The 19432-nt window shown below is 41.0% G+C and overlaps 1 protein-coding gene across 11 annotated transcripts in view; it reads left to right on the top strand.

The window, feature by feature from the left end:
* KCNMA1 (potassium calcium-activated channel subfamily M alpha 1) overlaps window positions 1-19432 on the top strand; it is a 772527-nt gene that overhangs the window by 728070 nt on the left and 25025 nt on the right. For 7 of the 11 annotated variants that reach the window (XM_025285153.3, XM_025285152.3, XM_044942341.2 and 4 more), the window contains 2 exons: window positions 1056-1169; window positions 5829-5959. In XM_025285153.3, the coding sequence (XP_025140938.3) occupies window positions 1056-1169; window positions 5829-5959 (245 nt within the window). Of the gene's footprint in view, window positions 1-1055; window positions 1170-1952; window positions 2468-5828; window positions 5960-19432 lie in introns of those variants that run through there. The other 4 variants (XM_044942339.2, XM_025285139.3, XM_025285140.3 and 1 more) reach the window with 2 other exon arrangements.

Here is a 19432-nt window from a genome sequence, read left to right as displayed (position 1 = left end):
GATTTCCTCCCACTTTCTCTTGGCTAGAACCCAGGTTTAAGTCACTCACTGGCAAGAGAATAAGTAATCAATTGGTTTAAGATAACAGTCAGGATGGGTTAGGATATGCTGTGTTAACAACAACAGCCCAAACATCAACAAAACAGATCTCAGTGGCTTAAAGCAGCAGAGATTGATTTCTCACTCAGAATGCTTTGTGTGTCTGGGTTATTTTCCAGGGCTGCTGCCCAGCCTGCATCTCCATAGTAACCCATGCTCTCGCTGTTGCCACAGCCTGGGGAGAGGGATGGCAAGTCAAATACTTATACCAAAAATGATGATATGCATTGTTCTGTTTGCTTTTCATGGGCCAGAGCATTTCCTATGTCACATGGTCATGTCTAACTTCTCAGAAGCATGGAGGTGCAATCTGTGTGGAGGGAGCAGAAATCTGTGAACAAGATCAGTAACTGGTGTAAAGACTGGTTTTTAGGGATCTGTCAATGTGGGTTAGAATTATTTATAATACGATAACCCTGTATGCGAGACAGCAAAAGAGACACAGATGTATAGAACAGTCTTTTGGACTCTGTGGGAGAGGGAGAGGGTGGGATGAATTGGGAGAATGGCATTGAAACATGTATAATATCATATGTGAAACGAATCGCCAGTCCAGGTTCAATGCAGGATACAGGATGCTTGGGGCTGGTGCACTGGGATGACCCAGAGGGATGGTACGGGGAGGGAGGTGGGAGAGGGGTTCAGGATGGGGAACACGTGTATACCCGTGGTGGATTCATGTTGATGTATGGCAAAACCAATACAATATTGTAAAGTAATTAGCCTCCAATTAAAATAAATAAATTTATATTTAAAAAAAAAGAATTATTTATAATAGTCTCACACTTTGTTCTTTTGAAAACAACTCATTAGAGTTTATCCTAGAAGTGTTAATTTTTGACCTATAAATAATGCCTTTTTTTTTTTTTTTTACTGTGTATATACACTGTACTCTCATTATTTCCAAGTTTTGCACATTTTTTATTTTTTTCCTTCCTCTCTTTCCTTCCCACTAGGGTTCACACCTCCAGGAATGGACCGATCCTCACCAGATAACAGCCCAGTACATGGGATGTTACGCCAGCCCTCCATCACGACTGGGGTCAACATCCCCATCATCACTGAACTAGGTAGGAGTGAACGTCAGCTTTGGGTGGATTTTTTTGGTCCTCTCTTCCAACCATGCAGGATATGAGGAGTTTGGCCTGTCTCTTAGCTCTCTTACTGTGGTAGGCTCTAATGGTGTATTTTTGTGGGGGAGAAGGGGAAAACTGGAGAAGAGTATGAGTAGAAATATGGCAGATGACCCAGAGGAAAACTGATCTATCTTTCCTCTGAGATGAATAGACAGTTTCCTGCATGCTGGTCACTGTTTGTAAAGGGTCATGAGATGATGGGTTGGAGACTGGGGCATACATTTGGGAATGGGGAGGAAGGGAGGTTAGGTATAGTCCAAGGGTTTTTTTCCCAGTGATTCTCATTGGAAGCATCTGTGGAAGTTCCCTCCTCTGAGGTACAAAGCCTCAGGTCTAAGCCAATCCCATTTTGAGAACTGCATAGAAACACTGGCCTGATGTGTGATAATTTTACATTTAATCTATTCTAGTTAAACTCTTCAGCTGAAAGGCATTTTCAGTGACTGTCACCCTGGTCCAGAAAAATGACAGGGTTTTGAGGGCCACGATCATTGACCGGTGGGATCCAGCTTTTAACCTGGCCATGGCATTTCCTGCTATTATTTGTGAATTTGCAAAACTGCTACAAGGTCTCTTCCCCGGAAGATAAACACTAAACTACCTTTGGTCCTGGGTCCCTTTACTTCAGAATGCTTTCTCTGTTATTCCCTCACTCTTTTCTTTTTCTGTACTTTCCTCCACTCCCTTTCCCCAACCCTAAATGCTGTATCCAATTAGCTAAACCTGGCAAGTTGCCTTTGGTATCAGTCAATCAGGAAAAAAACAGTGGGACGCACATTCTAATGATAACCGAACTGGGTAAGAAGCACTGTTTTCTTTCACATCAGTATCTCCTTTCGTTTGTGGTTGGTGTTTCCGACTATCACCAGCTTGTTTTTTATTTCACCGGCTGTAGCAGAACGGCTACCCCATGGCACTGCTTTGAATGTGTTTTATTTGTGGCTCTGGTTGGAATCGACTGTCTTGTTCTGGCCTTTCTTAATGATTTTTTCCCCACACAGCATCAGTAAACCTTTGATCACACCCATCTGAGCTGGCAGTTGTTTCCAAAGCATCTTTGCTCTAATTCATTTCCTTTAGCCTGGGCCTTCCCCCCGCCTCCCCATGTGTCCCCCTGCTCCTCCTCCCACCTTCTCCCTTCTATTCCTCTTCCAACACACTGTCAGTTTGACTGACATGTCTTCACAACTCTCAGAGGAAGTCAAAGGAGAAATATAAAAATTTTAAGATAAGAAACCTAAGACGGTGCCTTCCCTGCAGCTGTTTATTTTCCTTTATTCTGACTTTATTTGCCTTTTTTTCCCCCCTACTTGGCCCTTTCTCAGAAGCTTTGGTTTCTGAAGCCATAAAAGCAGCGAGTTCCTAGGGGACCCTTTCTTGCTAAAGCCAGGTCTTCAGAAAGGATGCAGAGGATGAGGTTAGCAATCACCAAGGCCCAGCCCTGCACTCTGACCCCCACCCCACTGGCCCAGAGTCCTCTCTGGGAGATTCAGAGAGGACTCATCCAGAAGATGAAGGGCTCTGGTCATGACGGCATTTGTCAAACTTTTCCACAATTCCCTATGACTTGGTTAATAACTCAATGAAAAGCACCCATCAGCAGCAGGTCTCAGAACTAGGGATTGATCTTCTAGATAAAGACAGCAAGTGCTGTTCAGTGGAGGGTGAATTGAGAGGTAGGGAGCACCTGCCTTCAAATGGCTCACAAATGAAACTCACATGCCATTTTCTTGGCCCCAAAATATATTTCAAAATAAGAGAGCAGGCTTTTAACACAGTAATCTTGCTTGCCAGGTGTCTGGAAACAAAGGAATAAATTGTCCACCATTCAGCACTGTATTATTGTCGATGGAGCTATTTTTCAGGACAAATTGACTCAGGTCAAGGAGCAGCACACTATTTTATGTTTCTAACAGTAGGACAGGTGTCTTTTTCATGTTTAGAGAAGTTGGTTAAAAGCCTACGGGTGGATTGCTCTTCTCAGAACCTTAGGTAAGAGACCCAGGGAGCTTGTGTGGCCCAGACCTCTAGGTGGAAAATTCATCCAGACATCTCTGTCTCAGAAAAATTCAGCAGTGTTTCAAAATCATCATTGCCAGGAATTTGTTTGGAATTGATGCACTGCCAAATAACTAGAATATCTTGATTTGCGACTAGTAGAAAAGAAAAGGCTTGATACCCCCAATCTGTCCAACAATTCAATTATTCAGTCAGCATATTTGAGTACCCTAAAGGCTTCATCCCTTACCAGATTTCTTTTATGAACTCAGAGAACCTTCCATGTGTTCACTTCACCTTCACCCTCTGCCTTAAGACCAGTTTTCCTACTGGGCATACCACATTTGGCAGTTAGACCATCATCCTCTGACCACCTCACCTTCCGTATCCACACAAATATTTACTGTCTACTACTTATTCTGAGATGTCTTTGCATTGCACCAGGACAGGTTCCAAAACACGAAAGGTGCCAACGTCAAACAAACTCGTTACACTGGGTAGTCTGTCCCAGTCTTTGCATACTTGAAGAGTCCCAATTGATGTTAGCAGGTCAAAGGATTCTAGAAGGTCCATGTGAAGGAAATTTGTTTGAAGCTCTTTAATCCATTTCTCAGTTGCATTTGATTACCAACTCTTGGGGGTGATTGTTTTCATCTCTTAGCACCCACATAATTATTGTTCTGTGAAATAGGTTTCAGGTAATACTGGCTAGGTAACCCAGAAGGGTACCTGGGATATTGAACCTGGGCTTGTGCCCTGGAGTGTTTTTCCCCAAATATTTGAATCCCTAACTGGCTGACAGTCTCGTCGTCTGTCAGGTCTAGAACCAGACGCTCCCTATCATCTTGAGAAGAGGTAACCAACATGTCCTTTAGGGAGGGTCCATGCACATGCCCTCCTCAGCTCTAAGTAATTAAAACCGCATCCCTCTGCATCTTGTCCCAAGTTCACATTTTCCCATTCACAAAGCAGTTAAGTCTTCTAAACTGGACCCACAACATACTTCTGGCTTCCACGTGACTCTGGTAGGATCCTTGAGCAAGGCCTTCCTTGTGTCTTCTGAGAGGGGCAGAGGGAGGCTGGGAATTTTCATAATTTCATGAGATCACAAGAAAGGCTACTATTTATCAAGATGCTGAACTGGGCTCACCAAGGAGAATCCCATAGGAACCTCCTAACAGCCTATCAGGAAAGTTGCTAATAGTCCCCCTGTTTTACAGAGAAAGAAACCGAGGTGCGGAATGTTAAAATGCTTTGCTCAAGAGAATTAGTGACAAAGCCTGAATCAGAGTTCACTTGTTAGATCCTGGATTTTGCATTTTCACTAGCCTGTAACTTAAGTGCTGCTAAGACAATAGGGAGCCAGACATGATAAACTTCGGAAGAACAGAGAGCAAAAATTTTTCCCCATTAGGATCTTTCTCCAGGGAAACAGGATGGTGTCATTTAAAAATAATTCCATGCCCAGCCTTTTATCCTATTATCATTTATTCTGCTTCATATGATAAATGAAAGTTTTTTTAAAAAAAGAAAAGTTCTCTCAAAAATTCCTTTTGGAAAAAAAAAATTAAAACAATAACTCTAGAAAAGAGAATCAGCTTTAGAAAGGATTCAGAAAAAGGAAACCTCATCTATTCTTTTCCTAAAAGCATGATAATTATTCCAGAAATCACGAGTGCTCATCTCCTCCCCCACCTCACACCCTCCCCCTCCCCATTACTTGCTTTGCAAAACTGATAATTTCTGAAGCCAAGATGGGAATGGAAATTAATTTGTCATTTAATTTTTAATAAGTTAAAGACATCTCGGTGACACAACCAATCAGTCTGCACGTGCATGCCAGAGGAGGCCTTGAGGAATCCTCAGATGGAAATGAAATACAACATCAAATGCCGTGTCTGCTTGAGCTGAAGCACATAAAAGATTGAGCTGTTTAGAAGGGGAAAGGGAGAACGTGGGCGTCCCTGTGCAGCTTGGGATGCAGAGCAAGTCTTTGTCAGCCACAGCCCGAGACAGCCAGGGGTACATCCCACCTGGAGTCGCCTTTATACTGAACGGGATCTGCTGGATGTGGGCCTGGCTTCAGGGCTGGACACCAGGCACTACCCAGATCCATGCCTGAGGCATGGAGGTGCCTGAGGGTGGATCCCTTGCTAGTTGTCTTTGCTATGCTTCTAATCTAAATGGCTTTCTTTTCCTTGTGGCTAACCTTCCCATCCCAGCATGGCTACTCATGGCTCCTCATCCTTGAAAGATGTCCATCTCTCAAAGGACTTGGCTACCAAAAAACACCTCAGAGTGTTTTTCATCATGATCCTAAAACTATACCAGAGAACTGACCAACACCAGTGTACCCTAGCTCCGCCAGCTTGCCATGGAGCATATCCACTTGATGTCTCTGCTCTTCAGGTCTGGGAACCTTGAACAAGCACCTCAGAGCAGTCCATTGAGTCCCACCGACCCCTACCCCGAGCTCCATCGACAGCTTCTCCCATGCTTTTCTTTCCTTTCCAGTGACCTCAGTGTTTCTAAACCTCTGACTTTACGGCCCACATGTAGTTTTTCAAGCTAACTCCTACTTCATACTTTTCCTAGTGAACGATACTAATGTTCAGTTTTTGGACCAAGACGATGACGATGACCCCGACACAGAACTGTACCTCACGCAGCCGTTTGCATGTGGGACAGCATTCGCCGTCAGTGTCCTGGATTCACTCATGAGCGCAGTAAGTGGGGGACACAGGGATGTGGGGGTGGGGTGCTTCCAGTGCATAAGGGGCATGGGCTGGAGCTTGAGCTCCACTGGAGAGCAGAGCCATGCAAACTCGCCATCTGGTAGGAGGTGCTGTTGTTAATCTAACTAGTACACAGATAAACATCTGATTATAAATTCTTGAAAGTGCAAGGAAGCTTGTGAGTAAATATAGGTGAGCACTTGACCCAGTCTTGGAACTAGAGAAAGATTTCTCCAAAGAAAGAGTATCTATTTTATGTCAAGATCTGAACAATGGAGAGCGAAGCTTTTGTGGGGAAGAGTACCCCACCCCCTGCCAAAGAAGGACAGCAAAGGAAAAGACCTGCTAGGGAGAAGGGTACCTGCCAGGCTCAAAGGAGATAGGGAAAGCCTGGGTAGCAGGACCTGAAGGAGCAAAAGTGGGGGAAAGGCAGAGCTGGACCCATAGGGCCTCAGAACCCATCTTCATGTTTTTGGTCTTTTTCTTGATATCAGTGAAGAGGCACTGAAGGGTTTTAAGGTGGCAAGTGATGTGATCGGGTTTATGTTTTATGGGATTGCCCAGGCAGGAGGGTGTGGAGGGTGGCTTAGAAGGCAAGATGGCCACAGGAAGTCTAAGTAAGGGGCTGTCCTGCCCTGTGGAGTAGGATAGAGCCCGCAGAGCTGGAGGGAGGTGGATGCATCTGAATGGTGTTTGTCAGCAAAATCTGTAGGACTTGGGAACAGACTGAATATGAGCAAAAGGCAGAAGAGGACAGAGTGTCAGAGTGCCAAGGGTGACTCCTAGGTCACTGTCAGTCATGGAGATGGGGTCCTGGGAGAGGAGTGGGTGTGAGGCAAGGCCTGGCCGGGACTCTGGCACAGGGTAGGAGTTTACTGGTGGCAGAGAGAAGATGGTGGGCTGGCCGAGGGATCCAGAGCACCTTCAGTTGCTTTTATAACTTGATATGCATCAAACAATCAAGGCATTTGTGTTTTCACTTGTGAGACCAGAATCAGATGACAAAAAGGTCCCATCTTGAGACTTCCCTCGTGGTCCAGTGGCTTCGACTCTGGCCTCCCAATGCTGGGGGGGCCTAGGTTCGATTCCTGGTCAGGAAACTAGCTCCCTCATGTCACAGCTCAGAGTTCTCATACAGCAACTAAAGATCCTGCATATCACAATTAAGACCCAGCATATCTAAATTAAAAAAAAAAAAAAAAATTAGGTACCATCTTAAAAAAGCAGTCTTGAACTGCAAAAAGCAAAGCAGACTAGAATGGGGATTATAAAGTGTTCCCACTGAGTGGCTTTGTTTATTATATAGAAAAATCTTCTTTTTGGAATTTTCAACTTCACCATTTGTAAAAATATAGACATAGGCTAGATAATAACTGACCTTTGGAGAATCCACCCACATACACAAAAAAGAGTTTTATTGAACTAATTAAAACTATAAACATAGCCCAGAGAGTTTTTATATACATACATTTCTTCAAGTGCTTAAGAAGGCTATTCTCTTGCATATGTTAAACAACTGATGTGCTAATTATGCATTATTCTCATCTATTCATTAAAGCTAATCCCAGAAGGACCTCTATTTGAGGAAAGAAAAATCATAAAGCTTTTTAAGACTAATTTAAGTTATTCTATATTCCTGAATGTGGTCCAACTACGAGCATATCTTAGTGAAAAATCAGAATTATGCATTTAAAAATAAACATGAAACAACATTCATCTGAATTAAGGTCGACTGGGCTTCATGCCATCTCACCACTTGCCAAGCCGAGGAGGAGAGTGAGCAAGAGATCCCTAGAGAGGGCCATCTTGGTTTCCCAGGGCTCATGACCTTTCTGATGGTGTGAGGATACTGAGCCTCATCTTTCTACCTGCCAGTGATGTTGGGCCCCGTTTGGGCCAATTCCCCAGGCTGGCCAGAGGGCCTGATGGAAGCAGCAGGATATGCTCATTACGGTGCTGGATTCTCTGTAATAGGCCATGCAGTCTCCAAATCCAGTTACCAAACAGATTTTGGTAACTCCTCAGAAGTTTCATTTTACTTCTGATCCTAATCAGACAGATTTCAGAAGACTGTTCTCACAAAAAGACGATGAAACCATTTATAATAGATTTTATTCAGAACTATAAAATACTTGATCCAAATTTTTTAAAAAATCCAAATTTACAAAATTGTTCCTGTAGATCAGACATGCAGGATATTCCAGGTGAGACCGGCTACATAATTTGAAAGTCTACTTTTCCATAAGTTACTGCTGCTGCTGCTAAGTCACTTCAGTAGTGTCCGACTCTGTGCGACCCCATAGACGGCAGCCCCCAGGCTCCCGCGTCCCTGGGATTCTCCAGGCAAGAACACTGGAGTGGGCTGCCATTTCCTTCTCCACCATAAGTTACTAAGAATTTCAAAATGATGGCAGCAGAGTGCTGAACCAAATGAGGGGCTCTTCTGAGCATGCACTTTGGGCGACAATGCAGGCCACACACCCAGCAAACCAGCCCTGGTTGCAAGGAATGAACGGACTCAGGAACTTCACCTCCACACAGTCAAGGGGGCACATGGTGGCCATGGGGTTGGAGTGGGAGTGCGCCTAGATTTGAGCTGCATTACTCTCTCTACGGCAACACTAGTGAGTCAGTTCTTGGAAACTCAGCTGAGAAATCAAAGTGTGAAATTAAAAAAAAAATCTGTTTCTAAACTCCTTTGAAATGCAAACTGAAATGTTTGGCAGAGCATGGCTAAGGTGTGTATGAATACAACAGCCTGCTAGCAAAGTAGCACTTCTGAATTCCAGCCTGGGAAGAAGGGGTGTCGGGAATCTAGTAACGCCATTGTAATGATCAGCAGCAGCATTATTTATTGAACGTCCAGAACTGTACAGAGCACTTCATTATTATTATTTTGGACAATATTATTTTAGGCAGCGATGTGAGTCAACCTGGTTTAAGTGTTGAGGCAACACTTATTTAACTGATCTACTGTTGTGACTTCTCAAATCATAAAACAGAATGCCTGTCCACTTATTCCAGGCTTTGTTTTCATTGTCTGGGATAAGCAAGTTCCACAGTGAGGTCTCAAATTTGATCTGGTTCAACAGACCCAATTGGATCTAGACCTTCTGATAACAGATTACTTTTGATTTCTTAGCCTTCCACCACAATTGTAATTTATGACAGAACAGGAGATTATCTAGTACCAAGGCAGTAACTGGAATATAAATTGAGAAAGTGAGAATCCAAACAGCAGGAGTCAGAGGTAAGCTTCCATCTCAGGCACTTGCTCATGAGCAACATCACAACATTCGCACACACATCTCTTTAGATGTCTATGATCTCCTTTTTCTAGCACTGCTCCCCAAATTGCCATTTAATAATGTGTCTAAACATTCCCTGAATATTGTCCTTCATAACTCAACTCCTGCTGCTTACTGCTTCATTTGTGAAAAAGAACAGTGTTATGATTCATCACATGCATTCCCAGAACAGATAGCGATGTTACCAACACATCCTCCTAGCTTTCTCCTGTGAACCCACAGCAGAAACACATGATGAGAGGGAAGAAGTATACTTATGGATATATGCCTCTGAGAAGAAGATCACAAGATGTACATTTCTCAGAATCATCCAGTTTGTTGCTCATATATATGTGAAAGATAAAGCCTCTCTGTGAAACTGGCACATGGGTATTTAGATTTCTTTTTCACACAGCCCCCACTTTCCCCTAGTCTCACCTCAATTTGAGTTACCTACCCTAGAAACAAAAAAATTAGTCAGGGCCTCAGGAGCCAGACTGCTTGCATATGGATCCCAGCACTGCCACTTACTGTTTGCATAGCCTTAACCTCTTTGTGCCTTATTTTTCTCATCTTTAAAATGGGACTGCTAATACTACCTACCTCATAGGAAGGCTTTCCTTGTGGCTCAGCTGGTAAAAAAATTCTGCCTGCAATGTGGGAGACCTGGGTTCAGTCCCTGGGTTGGGAAGATCCCCTGGAGAAGAGAAAGACTACCCACTCCAGTATTCTGGCCTGGAGAATTCCATGGAGTATGGTCCATGGGGTCGCAGTCAGATACAACTGCGCGACTTTCACTCACTCACTCACCTCATAGGACTGTTGAGATGATTGAATGAGCTAAGGCTGTAAAGTGATTTGTTCATTGTTGTTCAGTCGCTCAGTTGTGTCTGACTCTTTGTGACCCCATGGACTGCAGCACGCCAGGCTTCCCTGTCCTTCACCATCTCCTGGAGCTTGCTCAAACTCATGTCCATTGAGTTGGTGATGCCATTCAACTATCTCATCCTCTGTTGCCCCCTTTTCCTTTTGCCTTCTATCTTTCCCAACATCAGAGTCTTTTCGACTGAGTCGGCTCTTCACATCAGGTAGCCAAAGTACTAGAGCTTCAGTTTCACCATCAGTACTTCCAATGAGTATTCAGGATACTCCAATGAGTATTCAGGATTGATTTCCTTTAGGATTGACTGGTTTGATCTCCTTGGTATCCAAGGGACTCTCAAGAGTCTTCTTCAACACCACAGTTCAAAAGCATCAGTTCTTTGGTGCTCAACCTTCTTTATGGTCCAACTCTCAGATCCATACATGCCTACTGGAAAAACCGTATCTTTGACTAGACAGACTTTTGTTGGCAAAGTAACGTCTCTGCTTTTTAATAAGCTGTCTAGGTTTGTCATAGCTTTTCTTCCAAGGAGCAAGCGTCTTTTAATTTCATGGCTGCAATCACCATCTGCAGTGATTTTGGAGCCCCTCAAAATAAAGTCAGCTACTGATTCCATTATTCCTCCATCTATTGGCCATGAAGTGATGGGACCAGATGCCATGATCTTAGTTTTTTGAATGTTGAGTTTTAAGCCAATTTTTTCACTCTCCTTTTTCACCTTCATCAAGAGCCTCTTCAGTTCCTCTTCACTTTCTGCCATAAGGGTGGTGTCATCTGCATATCTGAAGTTATTGAAATTTCTCCTGGCAATCTTGATTCCAGCTTGTGCTTCATCCAGCCCAGTATTTTGCATGATGTACTCTGCATATAAGTTAAACAAGCAGGGTGACAATATATAGCCCTGATGTACTCCTTTCCCAATTTGGAACCAGTCCATTGTTCCATGTCTGGTTCTAACTGTTGCTTCTTGACCTGCATACAGGCTTCTCAGGAGACAAGTAAGGTGGTCTGGTATTCCCTTCTCTTGAAGAATTTTCCACAGTTTGTTGCAATCCACACAGTCAAAGGTTTTAGTGCAGTGCTTAGCACATGGCAACCTCCATATGCATTTAGTGTTATTAATCAATACATTTTTGGGCACTTACTAAAGCCTAGGCACTACTGTTCATGCTGAGGATCCAGTATTTGCTGGAAGAAGAAAGATGCGGTCCCGTGCCCTCTTGGGGTTTGAACTGTCATTTTAGGGGGTAGTCACTGCCTCATGCCAGTAGCTGTGTCAGTGGGCACCTGGACTATAGCAGATAGGGATAACTAGTTTGAAGAACACAAAATAGTTTGAATGGGTGTGGAGAACTACACTGAAAAACCAGAGGAGTACAGCTGAGGGTGAGGATCTTTAGCTTTGTGAGACAGAGAGCTGACCTCTCTGTCAGAAATAACTGAACTTATGTTGCTAAGATGGGAGAGTAGGACCTTCTGGAAGAGGGAACCACACGATTTACTTTGCTAACTGTACTTGTGTGAAGGGCTGAACCCTTGAGGTGCGTTATGGAAAAGGCTGAGTTCTCAGGCAGCCCAGTGCCCTGTGATGTCAGTTACATAAACAAATTCCTCTCTGTGGCTCTCCTCCTCGAACTCCATTCCAGAGTCACCATGTAGACTGTTCGCAAGGAGACAGGCGGCCCATGGTCCGCCCTGTGGCAGGTGAGCCAGCACCACCGTGGGCACGACGGACGGACTCAGAACAACTGCTGCTGCCATCGTCAGGCCAGGCAGGGCTGGGGTAGGAAAAAAAAGATCAAATAGTTCTCATCCCTTGTGAAAGAAAAATACTAAAAATAAAAGTCTACACCATGAAAACTAGCAAATATAAAAAATGGCAGCTATGACATGGAAAATGACAATTTTAGAGCAATTATAAACGAAAGGCAAAGTGCCATTAAAGTTAAGGCAATGTTATTAAAAGATGTGTTAATTTTCAGTTAAATTTTCTATAAAAGACCAATTAGTTTAAAAGGCTTGACAGCATTAACTGTGAAACATAAGCTCTGGTAATTATACTTTGAAAAAATAAAAAAGAGAAGGATGCTCCAGCGTGTTGGAGACACGAGCGCAGAGGGACCTCCATGGAACAGGCTAGATGGCGCTGTGGGCTCAGATTTCCCTGTTGTAACTCGCTGGTCCTTTCCCTAGCACTTCTGGGTTTACTCCCCAAAGTTCAGAAGCTAAGGGGCCACTCATGTGATCTGGGCCAGCTGATACTGGAGCTGAGAATGCCGAGAGAAAGCAGTGTTCTAAACTGGTTGCATTGTCAGCTGGTTGTTCTTTTTATAAGCTACCCTTTATTGAGTATTTGATGGGCTTCCCTGGTGGCGCAGTGGTGAAGAATCCTCCTGCCAATGCAGAAGACGCAAAGGAGACTTGGGTCTGATCCCTGGGTCGAGAAGATCCCCTGGAGGAGGGCATGGCACCCACTCCAGTATTTTTGCCTGGAAAATCCCATGGACAGAGGAGCCTGGCGGGCTGCAGTCCAGGGGGTTGCAAATAGTCAGACGTGACTGAGCACACTGAGCATTTGTTGTTCATTAAAATTACACAAAGAATCTCAGTTAACACTATCTAATAATCTGGGTTTATTTGTTTTTAACCCCTTTTATATGGATAAGGAATCCAAAACCCAGAAAAGTTAGGCAACTTTCCTATTGTCATAGCCATTGCAAGAGATTTTAAATAATAGCAACTAAATTCTGAAGTCTGTACACAGATCTAGGGGTGCCATGTTGCCATACTTAGGTGAAAAGTCTGCCCAGACCAGACGTGGAATCCGGACTTTGGCACTGGGAAGAGGGACTCCCATATTATTCAGATTACACCCGTGTCTGGATCCCAGGCACTGAGCAGAACCCTGGAGAATTCTGTTCTCTTTAGCGCCCCAAAAACATGTGACACAGGAACAGCCATTGCAAAGGCTTCTGCTGAAAATGAGGGCTTCCCTGATGGCTCAGTTAGTAAAGAATCGCCTGCAATGCAGGAGACCCTGGTTCGATTCCTGGGTTGGGAAGATCTGCTGGAGAAGGGAAAGGCTACCCACTCCAGTATTGCAGCCTGGAGAATTCCGTGGACATTGTATGGTCCATAGGGTCGCAAAGAGTCAGACCTGAATGCATTCCTGGAGACAGGTCCTTCCAGGTTTGGAGATTCTGTGCCTGACTTTCTCACAAGGCTTCTAGCACAAGTATAGTGAACAGGCCCATGCAGAGCACAGGAAAGACTAGGAGTACAAAAGCTTAGGAGGCAAAGGAACACACCTGTGTGTTACAGAATTCTGTGTTTCTTCCATCTGGTGTCTCTGTTACCCAGGGAAAGAATGGTGCCTTCTGGGTCAGATGAGCTGTGGAGAGGGTTGTTCTAGCTGCCACATCCTCTACAGTAATAGTCTTTGATAACTGGCATTTGAAGTCCTAGCACCTGGTTTGCCCTCGTGATGCTTAAACTGTCACTTCCTAAGCAGAAAGCACTGGATGGAATGCTTAATTGCAGACCTATCTATGTTCTGTGACTGGTACCCCAGCCCCATAAAGAAATTTGCCCCCTAAAATGACTGGACATCTTTTATCAGGGGAAGCATTGTCTTTCCACCAAGTTGCTCAGATCACAAAGAGACGTTGAAGCATGCTCAGAGCACACCTGTATGTGGTGTCAGAGGACTTCTCTGCAGCTGAATACTGAGGTGCCAAAACGGGAGCAACACTGCTCTCTGACAGGCGTCATTATACTCCGTCACAGCAGAAACTGTTGCCCATAGCTCTGCTCCTTGATGCCTGTATGAAAAAATCAAGGAGAGAGATCTGGGATAGTGCCAGCTCAGGGGCCAGAGAATTGTGTTCAGTGTTGTGAGTGGTTCTAGAATTGTGCAGGGACCTCTGAAACCCTCTGACCCACCCTGAAATTATACCCCTTGATGGGCAATTTTGAAAGTGACACACTTTTGGAATAGCATACAATTTCAGTCCAAACCAAGAGCCAGGGATTAGTAGGTGCTCAATAAATGTCAGTGACTGATTGATCAAAAAGATTAAGCTGTTTCAGCGTAACTGATTTTAGCACAGAAAGGGAAACACTTTAAGGTCAAATCTGAAAGATTTGACAAAACAATAACCTTTCATGTTGACCTCCCTGACTTATTGTTGCAAAGCAGAACTTAGAGTGTTCTTTGTTGCAGAACCATCGACTGTTTTCCTTAGAAAATGAATTCATGTTCCATGGGAAACTTTGGAAAGTGCAGATATATATAAAGAAGAAAATTTAAATAAATCATATTCCCAACACACAAAGATCAGCCTGGCTAGTATTTTGGTATATTTTCTTCCAGATGGTTAGATAAATATGGAATCATCCAGTTTTATATCTTGGGGTTTTTTTTTTTGCTTTTCAGAGTTAGTATTTTTATCAGAGTATCTAATCATGTCATTTTCTTGGGAATCATTGTAATGGTCTCCATGTAGGACTTCCTGAGACTCAAACATATGGATGTCCCAGAATCTTGTTAAACATTATCTATTGTGGGACATTTCAGTTTTTAATCATTTTTATTATAAAAATAACTAACCCTGTGATAAGTATTATTGTACATAAATCTTTGAGCAAGAAGAAACTTATTACTTTGAGGTACATTTACTGGGTTTTAAACAAATATGAACATATTTAAAACTCTTGGTATCTATCGCCAGATTATCCCCCAGAAACAATTGTACTCTTGCACCACCATCGGTGCTCTGTACATGCCATCTCTTGCACTTTGGTGAGCAGTGATTATCATCTTCCTTAGGGGGTCCTTCGTTTGTGTTGGTGGTAGTTCTGAAGTATCTATAATTTTAACTTGTGTCTGCTGCTACTGCTGCTAAGTCACTTCAGTCCCGTCCGACTCTATACGACCCCATAGACAGCAGCCCACCAGGCTCCCCAGTCCCTGGGATTCTCCAGGCAAGAACACCGGAGTGGGTTGCCATTTCCTTCTCCAATGCATGAAAGTGAAAAGTGAAAGTGAAGTCACTCAGTCCTGTCCGACCCTCAGCAACCCCATGGACTGCAGCCCACCAGGCTCCTCCATCCATGGGACTTTCCAGGCAAGAGTACTGGAGTGGGGTGCCATTGCCTTCTCTATAACCATGTAAATGCATATGGTCTTTTGTGAATTTTTCTATAGATTTTATGCCTAAATTCTGCTTGCCGAACAAAAGAAGTCATCAGGTGTCCTGTTGGTGTGTTAGTCGCTCAGTCGTGTCTGACTCTTTGTGACCCCATGGACTGTAGCCCAGCAGGCTCCTCTGTCCATGGAATTTCCCTGAGATAGGTTAAATATTCAGCTATATTTTCACCAGGTTGTTTGTGGCTATATTTTCTGCCTTTAACTATTTTATAACATTTACCTCCCCACCCACCCCAACTTTGTTGAGATATCATTGATTTATATCATTGAGTTATAACATTATAACATAAGTTTAAAGTGTACAATGATATATGTCTATATTGTGAAATGATTACAACGGTAAAGTTAGTTAATACATCCATCACCTCCCAGTTACAATTTTTTCTTGCTGTTGCTGAGAACTGTAAAAATCTACTCTCTTAAGCAGTTTTCAAATACATAGTACAGTATTGTTAACTTTATACAATGTGTTATAGTGTGTCATATCTCCAGAATTTATTAATTATATCCTATGACCACTTTCACCCATTTCTCCCAGCCCCCACATCCTGCCCCTGGCAACAACCAGTCTGTTCTCTCTTTCTATAGGATCGGTTTTTTTTTTAGATTTCATATATAAGTAAGAGTATAAATTATATTTCTCTGACTTACTTCACTTAGCTTCTTGCTCTCAGAATTCATCCATGTTGTTGCATAGGGCAAGATTTCCTCCGTTTACAGCTAAATAGTCCATTGTGTATGTATCTGCCACATTTTATCAATTCATCTCTCAGTGGGCACTTAGACTGTTTCCATGTCTTAGCTATTGTAAACAATGCCGCAGTGAACATAGGGGTGAAAAAGATATCTCTTTGAGATAGTTATTTCTTCTCCTGTGGATATATACCCAGAAGTGGAATTGCTTGGTCGTATGGTAGCTATATTTGTAATTTCTCAAGGAACCAGCATACTGTTCTCCATAGTGGCGGTATCAGCTTACATTCCCACTGGCACTTTACAAAGGTTTCCTTTTCTTCACAACCTCACCAACACTTATTTCTCATATTTTTGACAGTAGTCATTCTAACAGGTATGAGATGATGTCTTACCACAGTTTTGATTTGCATTTTCCTGATGACTAGTGATGTTGAACATCTTTTATAAAGTACCTGTTGGCTATTTGAATATCTTCTTTGGAAGAATGTCTATTCCATTCCTTTATCCATTTTTTAATCAAATTTGGGTGTTTTTTTTTTTTTTTCCAATGAGTTGTATAAATTCCATTTGCTTCCTTTCTTATAAATTTAAGTAAATGTATTTTCATAGTAGGAAATATATAAAATGAATTATAGGAAAAAATGAAAATGGATCAGAATTCTGTTTGTTACCAGGAATTAATTTCCATGTAAAATTTTGGGGTACTAAATATTTAATATTTACATAATATTAAAAATTTTTATATGACTATATATCTTTGGAGGTCTTCATTTTTAACATGAGTTTAACATGAGATCTTAGTGATTTTTGGATCCTGCTTTTTTTAATATATTTTAATATTATGTCATGTAATTGTTACCATGCCATTAAATACTCTCTGAAAGCATAATATTAATATCTGTACAATGTAAGTCACATAAGTATATCATTATTATTTAATCATTTCCATATTGTTGAAAAAAATTTTCCAGATAGCAATTTCCCCTAAATCATTTGTTGAGTAAACCTCCCTTCTCCATGGTGTGTCATGCTTTCTTTATTGTATTGAGAAATGGAACAGCATTTTTTATAAAGGGCCAGATGTTGAGTATTTTAGGCTTTTGAGAGCCATATAGACTCTGTTGACAATATTCAATTCTGCCATTATAGCACAAAAACCATTAGTAAACAAGTGGGCATGTGTGTGTCTCAATAAAACTTTATTAAAAAAAAAAAAAACAAAAACAGCTGGCAGTCTACATTTTTCCCATGGCCTTGATTGTTAACTCCTGTATTAAGGTCATATAACTACTAGAGTATGGTTCTCAAAACTTTGAAAGACAGTTGCATCAACTGTTTCCAGATAAAATTTAGCATAATTTTATCAAGTTTAAAAATGTATCAATTCACTAAATATCCTCTTGCTACTTCATTAATTGATGCTTTATTATTTCAACCTTCTATTTTTCTCAGATAAAAAAGAACAATCAAAAACAATTATTTTAAATGCTTAGAATTATTAGTTGACATTCTTTTATATTTACTGATAAAAGCAGTTAAGGTTCTGAATTTGTCTCTGTAGCTTTGGCCTCAATCCATGACGTTTTTGTGTGTTATTTTCAAATAGTCTTTAATTTTTTAATACTCTATATTCTTGAGTTTTATTTCCATCTTGACCTGTAATTATTTAGGATACTTTTAAAAAACTTTGAAGTATTGGGTTATTTACTTTTCTTTCCACTATTATGTTTATTTTTAAAATATAGGCCATACATCTTATATTTTAGTATGTATATTGAGATTTTATACTTTGGGCCATTGATCATGATTTGTTAGCATTACTTGGAAGCTAACTAAAAATGTTGTAAAGTTTAGCACAAATGTACTAAATGCCCATATTATATCCTTCATTTCCTTATACTTCTGGTCTGTTTGAGCTGTGAAAACAAGAAACACAATGATATTTCACATATCCCTTTTACATATGACTCTCAATCTGTATTTATTTTACTATAATGGTTAATTAGTTTTGTTGTCTATATTTTAGTTCTAATATTTTCTCCATAAATGTTATATTTTTTGTAAATTTTAACTATGAACATGTAGTTAATTTGATAATAAAAATTTAAAAATTTTTCCTTTAAATATACTTTCCTTTGCTCTGTGTGTGTGTGTGTGTATGTGTGTTTTCCTGTCTCTGAAGATACCAGAGTTTGATTTTGATTTTAGTTTTTGAACAAGTTTGAGAACTTTGCCATTTTATCAAATCATTTAGCTCATTTATGTTTAGTTATATAATCTATAATGCTAACATTTGCATTATACTTTATGCTTCGATAATAGTGTCCTTTATTATCTATCCTTGGGCATTAGTCTATTTTTGTATGCTTATTTTCTCTAATAATGTGTAAATTATACATTCTGTTTTTAACTCTAGTTAGTGGATACCATATACTCTATAAATGTACTTGAAGCTACATTTTATTTATATTATTATCTAGAAAATTTAGTAGCTCTTGATTTCTTCCTCTGTATGATCAGGGAATTTACATGTGTCTTTACTTCCATCCTCCTTTCTCCTACCTCATTTTTCTGACTTTCAAAAATGATTTAATATTACTGATAGATAATTTTGTCATATTTTTTCTTTCAAGAATTACTTTTGACATTAACATTGTTTGATAATAATATATCCTTCAAAAATTCCATGTTTTAATATATTTCACCGGTATTTTTATTTTTTATTTGTTTTTTTTTATTTTATTTTTAAACTTTACATAATTGTATTAGTTTTGCCAAATATCAAAATGAATCCGCCACAGGTATACATGTGTTCCCCATCCTGAACCCTCCTCCCTCCTCCCTCCCCATTCCATCCCTCTGGGTTGTCCCAGAGCACCAGCCCCAAGCATCCAGTATCATGCATCGAACCTGGACTGGCAACTCGTTTCATACATGATATTTTACATCACTGGTATTTTTAAATATAGTTTGCTCATTTTTGTCCATTTTAAAATTTGGGTTACTTTTCTTTATGTTGTTGAATTGTAATATTTTTAAATATATATTTGGATACTAGGTCCTTATGGGATATATGGTTTGCAAATATTTTCTTTCACTCTGTAGAATTTCTTTTCACTTTCTGGATAGTGTGATTTGTGCACAGACAGTTCTCACTGTGATGAAGTTTAATTTACCTATTTTTTTCTTTTGTTGCCTATGCTTTGGGTGTCATATTTAAGAATCAGTTTTCAAATCAAAAGCATAGTGCTTTACTTCTATGTTTTCTTCTAAGTGTTTCATTGTTTTATCTTTTATATTCAGGTCTTTAATCCATTTTGAATTAACTTTTGCATAGGGTGTGAGGTAGGGATCCAAATTTATTCTTCTGAATGTGGATACCCAGCTGT

Source organism: Bubalus bubalis, chromosome 4, assembly GCF_019923935.1.
Source record: "Bubalus bubalis isolate 160015118507 breed Murrah chromosome 4, NDDB_SH_1, whole genome shotgun sequence".
In the NCBI taxonomy this organism is placed as follows: domain Eukaryota; kingdom Metazoa; phylum Chordata; class Mammalia; order Artiodactyla; family Bovidae; genus Bubalus; species Bubalus bubalis.
This window is presented reverse-complemented; position numbering and strand designations above follow the sequence as displayed.